Source organism: Solanum tuberosum, unplaced genomic scaffold, assembly GCF_000226075.1.
Source record: "Solanum tuberosum cultivar DM 1-3 516 R44 unplaced genomic scaffold, SolTub_3.0 scf00539, whole genome shotgun sequence".
NCBI classification, from domain to species: domain Eukaryota; kingdom Viridiplantae; phylum Streptophyta; class Magnoliopsida; order Solanales; family Solanaceae; genus Solanum; species Solanum tuberosum.
The window spans coordinates 151,497-158,429 of NW_006239458.1; the positions used below are offsets into that span (position 1 = coordinate 151,497).

The window sequence follows — 6,933 nt, forward strand, 5'->3', positions numbered from 1 at the left end:
GGGGTGGGGGCAGGGGTGAGGGTGGGGTAAAAAAATTGAATTTAAAAACAAGCTTTAAAATTATTATTTTTTGGGGGCGGGGGGTTGAGGGGCTGGTTTGAGGGTAGGGACAAAATAAATTGATTTTTTTCAACAAAAAAGTAATTGTAATTTGAAGTTGAAAGAGAGGTTTGGAAAATGTTTTCCTTAAGTTTTGAAGGGAAGTCATTTTCCTTAAATTTGAGGAAAATGAGTTGATTTGAAAAACATTTCCAAAACATTTAACCCAACCAAACATGAGAAAATTGGAAAACATTTCCTTCATGCCAAACACACCCTTAATCTTGTCAAGTAAAGAAGATCTTGCCTTCCTCACAGGCCAAGAATCCTCATTTCTCGAGTACTTCCAGCCTCATAAAGTCATTAGCCAGAGTTTGAACCTCTCTAGCCAATGGGCATCTAGAAACCTGTAAGTTGGCCAAACTCCCCATGCTCCCTGCTTTTCTACTTAGAACATCATCCACAACATTAGCTTTTCCCGGGTGATATAGAATAGTAATATCGTAGTCTTTCAATAAGTCCATCCACCTCTTCTGCCTCAAATTCAAATCCTTCTGAGTGAACACATATTGTAAACTGCGATGATTTGTATACACTTCACACTTGACTCCATATAGATAATGCCTCCACTGCTTCAATGGGTCAGATAGTTACGTTCATGCCTTGAAGCATAAGCAATTACATTCCTCTCCTGCATTAGTACTGCACCCAAACCAGAATAAGATGCATCACAATAAACAATGAAATTCTTACCTTCCACTGACAAGGCGAGAATCGGTGCAGCAGTCAACAAGGTCTTGAGTTTCAGGAAGCTTTTCTCACACTCATCTGACCATACAAATGGAACATTCTGCTTGGTCAAATTGGTCAGCTGGGAAGAAATGGAAGAGAATCCCTTGACAAATTGGCGGTAGTAGCTAGCTAAACCAACAAAGCTTCTTACCTCTGAAACATTAGTAGGCCTTACCCAATTCTTCACCGCTTCAATCTTAGTGGGATCCACCATCACTCCATCCTTAGAAACCACGTGCCCTAAGAAGGACATTGAATCAAGCCAAAACTCACACTTGGAGAATTTGGCATAAAGCCTTTTCTCCCTTAACAACCCCAATACAATTCTCAAATGCTTCTCATGTTCCTTCCAGGCTCTTGAGTATATCAGTATATCATCAATGAATACAATAACAAAGAGGTCCATATATGGCTTAATAATTCTGTTCATCCGACTCATGAAAGCAGCAGGGGCATTCGTAAGCCCGAAAGACATTACTATGAATTTATAATGCTCATACCTGGTTCGAAAAGCAGTCTTTGGAACATCTGTTGCCTGCATTTTCAATTGATGATAACCGGACCTCAAATCTATTTTAGAGAAGACACAAGCACCCTGTAACTGGTCAAACAAGACATCAATGCGAGGAATGGGGTACCTATTCTTAATAGTTACCTTATTCAACTACCTATATAGTCTATGCACATCCGAAAACTACCATCCTTCTTCTTCTTCACAAATAAGCTGGAGCACCCCAAGGAGATGCACTCGGCCTAATAAAACATTTACCTAACAACTCCTGAAGTTGGTCCTTTAACTCCCTTAACTCAGCTGGGGCCATTCTATAAGGTGGAATGGAAATGGGGTGAGTCCCTGGCTCCAAGTCAATACAAAAATCAATATCTCTATCTGGTGGCATACCAGGCAGGTCTGCAGGAAAAACATCTGTAAACTCACGGACTTTCGAAACAGACTCGATTGAAGGCACTTTGGAAGTATCATCCCTGAGATGTTCCAAGAAAGCTAAACCACCCTTACTCACCAACCTCTTAGCATGAAGAAAAAGGATAATACGAACTGGGGCGGGAAAGTAGTCACCCTCCCACACTAGTGGATCTGTCCCAGGCTTGGCCAAGGTCACAGTCTTAGCATTACAATCTAAGATAGCAAAATTTGGAGAAAGCCAAGTCATACCCAGAATTACATCAAAATCAACCATCTCTATAATAATCAAATCTACATAAGGGTTGCTCCCCACATAAGTCATAAGGCAAGACCTATACACCTTCTCAACTATCACAGACTCACTGATAGGAGTAGAGACACGAATAGGCATGTCAATCAAATCACAATGCAAATCAAGACCAGTAGAGAACGAAGAAGATACATAAGAAAATGTGGATCCAGGGTCAAACAATACAGAAGCCATGCAATCACAGACTAGAAGTGTACCTATGATAACAACATCAGATGTCTCTGCCTCTAACCTCCCAGGGAAAGCATAACAATGGGCCTTATTACTTGTCTGTCCATTGCCCCTGCCGGGTTGCGCTCTAGTAGTTCCAACCTGCCCGCCACCGCGGCTAAACTGGTGACCACCATTACCTTGTCCGCCACGTCCTCCAGAATGACGGCCTCTACCATGACCACCCCTACCTCTAACTGCTGGAGATCTGTAACTCCGATCGTACCGTGCCTGACTCTGCTTTGGACAATATTTCCTCGTATGTCCGGCCTCCCCACATCCATAACAAGTCCTGGAGTCGAGTGTAGGTCTTTGTGAAGATGAAGAAGACTGAAGATAAACCCCAAACTCAGAAAAAAGGTTGGCTAGTCTGTTACAGACCCTCAACTGAAACCTGCAATGAAGACTTAATAGGGCGGGGTGGATAACCCCCTAAACTCTGCCCTCTAGAGTAAGAACCACTAAACTCACCTCCCTTACGGAACTTCTTAAACGTTAAAACCTCAGTGAAGTCATCTGGTTTCACCCCCTCTACCTCTATCACAAAGTCAACCACTTCCTGAAAAGATTTTGCAGAAGCAGCTACCTGTAAAGCTGGAATCTGCAAATCTGACCTTAATCCCTTACAAAGCGGCGAATCCGCTCTTGCGGACTGAAGCAAAGCTGAGTGGCATACCTGGATAATGCACGAAATTTGGCCTCATAAGCTACAACAGACATCCTTCCTTGCTCTATGTTTAGGAACTCATCTCTCCTGTTGTCCCTCAAAGTCCGGGGTATATACTTCTCCATGAAGAAGCTAGAAAATGTTGCCCAAGTCATAGGTGGTGCCTTTTCTGGTTGACACTCAACATGAGACCTCCACCATATTTTGGCATCTCCTTGAAACTGGTAGGTCACAAACTCAACACCGAATCGCTCCACTATGTCCATCTTATGTAGCAGCTCATGACAATCAACCAGGAAATCATAAGCATCTTCAGATTCGGTAGCCTTGAAGACTGGAGTTTTCAACTTTAAGAACTTAATAAAGAGGTCATGCTGGACATTAGTTATTATAGACCCTGTAGTCAATCGGGGAAACATGTCTGTTTCCAAGGACGCATCCATGCGGGGAGCCACAACAACTGCATGTTGTACTCCCTGAACCTGAGGTGCTGGTGTAGAAAACGCTGGGGTGCCTGGCCCTGATCAGATAACCCACTGAGATAAGTTAGAACCTGATTAATCATCTTTGGAGTAGGCTGGGGTGGTACTTCCTTCTCTTGAATCTGCTCATCGTCCCCTTCATCACCCTCTATCGCAACCTCATCAATCGGTGGAGGAGTCACCGCTCTATCCCTAGTTGGACTAGGTGCTTGTCCTCTGCCTCTAGTTGGCCTTCTCCCGCGACCTCTACCACGGCCTCTCGCCACTGCTCCCTTTCGAGATGCAGCCCCAATGGTTTGCTCAGGCGCACTCTATCTGGCTGGTGTTATTGTTTCCACAGTTGTTGCTCTAGTCCCGACCATCTGTGAAATAGAGTGAAGAAAGTCAGATACCAATATGTATCACCTAGGTACCAATTGGATTCAAGTAATAGCATGAAAGAAAGAAAGATAAGAGTTTTCCTAAAAGTCTTATAGCCTCTCGAAGAAAAGTAAATGCATGCCCGTACCGTTCCACAAGACTCTACTAGACTTGTCCTTGTGTGATGAGATCACCGAACCCTCTCGAAGAAAAGTAAAGGCGTCCCCATACCGTTCCGCAAGACTCTACAAGACTTGTCCTTGTGTGATGAGATCACCGAACCTAAGGCTCTGATACCAAGTTTGTCACGATCCAAAACAAGTCGGGAGTAGCACCCACACTTAACCTCCTAAGTGGGCGAAACAAGGAATCCAAACCCCAACATATATCAATAATTCAACTACGAATAACAAAAATAATGCGGAAGCTCAAAACTTATTGAAGTAACCAATCAAATAAACCTCTAAAGTCTAACACTTATTATCCCCAAAATCTGAAAGTCATCACATCAAGGACATTTGTTCTCAAAATACCAAGTCTAAGAGTATTAAAGACACAAAAATAAGTAAAAAAGATGGTCTATGTCCGAAATTTAAGGACATCACACCATGATTGAGAGAATCCAGCACGAGCTAGAAGGAATAGCTCACCCTGCAATCTGATGTACAGGAGACTGGCTAGGGCTGAGTCAAGTCTACTAATCCTCCATCGAAGTTAAGCAGTTGGCATTGAGGTGTGATAGTTTTCATCCATGGTGCCCCTTCCTCCATGGAGTTCCCAAATTCTCCAATTTACAAAGTTAGAATTCCACAATTGAGTTAAGGCTTTCTTCTATGTTATGGGTTCTCTTAATTATGGATCTAATTTATTGATTTATGATCTTTTATGCAAGAATTTAGTTAATCTCACTCTTTTATGATGATCCCCATGAACCCATGCAATTCCCATGTTTTCCAAGTCATGATCATATTATGTGGGTTTGGAATTATGAAAGAAGAGTTTATGAAATTATACATGTCTTATGAAGTTGATGTAAATGTTTTATGGATTCTTGGAGAGTGAAGTATCATTGATCTTGTCATGCCTCAAATCTTATTAAGACGGACAGGCACCCGATGCCCTAAAGTTCCGAGAGAACCAACATGTAACATATGCTTACTATGCTTATAATTATGACAATCTTGTGACAAGTTCACATTGGATGTAGCGATACGAACCAACATAAGTAGACCCAAAACTTATATACAAGACCTGGCCGTTGAGGCCACCACTTGTTAAGACGCAACTGAACCATATACATAAGTCTACAAAGCCTCTAAAAGATAGAAAACCTTATAATAGGTCAAGACAGACCCCACCTTACCCTTAACTACGACACAATACCAAAATGAATCTACCAAGGACTCAGTAAAGCTCCGAATCAATCTGAAGCTCACCAAAAGTAGCTGAGTGTCGTGTGCTCCTACTGAGGAGGTCTATTAGCTGAAGTACCTATGCCTGCAACATAAAATGCAGCGTCCCCCTCGAGGGACGTCAGTATGAGAATATGTACTGAATATGTAAGCCAATAACATATATAAAATAAGAGTTCGAATGAAACCAAGAATCAATATATGTGTGCATAAATCAGAACAGATGACCACCTTTGTTAACTCTTGCGGGATCATGTATGTTACATTCTTGTCTTTACCTTTTCTGTGTTTTATGATCTTTATAAGGCCTGTGATACGAATGACCAGCTGATCAGTGGTAGAAGAGGATGACCCATGCTAGGCATTTTAACCCCTGGGATGCGGTCCTCATAATTACACAAATCGAGATCGGCCCATGCTAGGCTTTCGCCCCTGAGTTGCCACCCTTCTATACCAATTATGATCGACCTATGCTAGGCTTTCACCCCTGAGCTGCCACCCTTCTATACCAATTATGATTGACCTATGCTAGGCTTTCACCCCTGAGCTGCCACGCTTAATTATACAGATCGCTTCACTTAATTCTTTAATCTTTGAGATTGTTGTTTTGGTGGTCATAATCATTTTTTATGTTTGGAACTACGGACCAGTAGTAGAATACATGAAAATAATACTTCAAGGCAGTAACAATGACATAAGGAGCTATGTAACATCAATGCATTACTTGTGAGCTTAAATGACACAATTCACTTCAATTGACTAAGAGGAGGATTCACCAAACTTGCTTTTGCAAATACCATTTCTACACCAGCACATAGGTAGGATAATTACACAAGTATAGAGTAGTGAACATATAATGAAGTAATTCTATACACTAAGAAGAGGGTGAAATATTGTTAGCTATTTGGATATCGTACGCTGCCACTATGTTTCCTTTACTAGGAATAGAACTTAGGAAATTCACTTATTGATATTAATTGGAAGTATCAGATTTCATGCCGAAGAATATTGAATCGAATAGCCTTACATACCTTATCCTCTGACCAATACAACTATCACGATTCAGCCTCCCCTTTCAGGTTTTAATCTACAATATAAGTCATGATAAACTAAAATTAGCAGCTATCACACTGTGAGTCTCATAAAACAGTAGCTAACTTGACGGATAATGAGCCCATACAACCCTCAAAATAATGTGTATCACCGCACCCTCCTTCTCTGCCCAATCCATACATTATATATCCTTTTCCAAGATTACCCAAGCTGCACCAACAACAATACACATAAAACAGCCTCATATATTCTTTATCATACAATCAATTATTGAACTCACCACCCCCTTGAGTTCTTTATGACAGCACACCCATAATTCCTCACTCAAACTCATACATAAGGTGGAAGAAAATGGAGCAGTCAACTTACCTCCATTTCTACAACTTCTCCTTATAACTTGAATTCCTCTAGAACTTCAACTTCCTTTCACACTTAAACCAAAGAAGAAGAGAAAAGTATCTTAATAACCAAGGAAGTGAGCAGTAGGCTCTGGAAATATTATGCCTTTATGCTTATACTTGAGCGTGAATAACATGTTTTCCTAATCATCCATAGGATAATTAAGCTAAATCCATAAGTGTTTTCACTTACCTTGTCTTGCAGAGATGAGGATTTCTTCAAGAACACTAGAAGAGCTTTAAGCCTGTTGTTTTAATCCTTAAGAGAAAAGAGAGGGAGAGCTG

At 41.3% G+C, this 6,933-nt stretch overlaps 1 protein-coding gene across 1 annotated transcript; it reads right to left on the reverse strand.

The window, feature by feature from the left end:
• Positions 1–368: 368 nt before the first annotated feature.
• LOC107058528 (uncharacterized) lies at positions 369–6,625 on the reverse strand. The gene is made up of 7 exons (XM_015304347.1): positions 6,620–6,625; positions 3,361–3,697; positions 2,904–3,277; positions 2,671–2,835; positions 1,601–2,606; positions 702–1,401; positions 369–615 (listed from the first exon to the last, which is right to left on the reverse strand). Exons 1-7 carry the CDS (start codon positions 6,623–6,625, stop codon positions 369–371), a joined length of 2,835 nt encoding a protein of 944 aa, XP_015159833.1.
• Between the last annotated feature and the right edge of the window lie 308 nt (positions 6,626–6,933).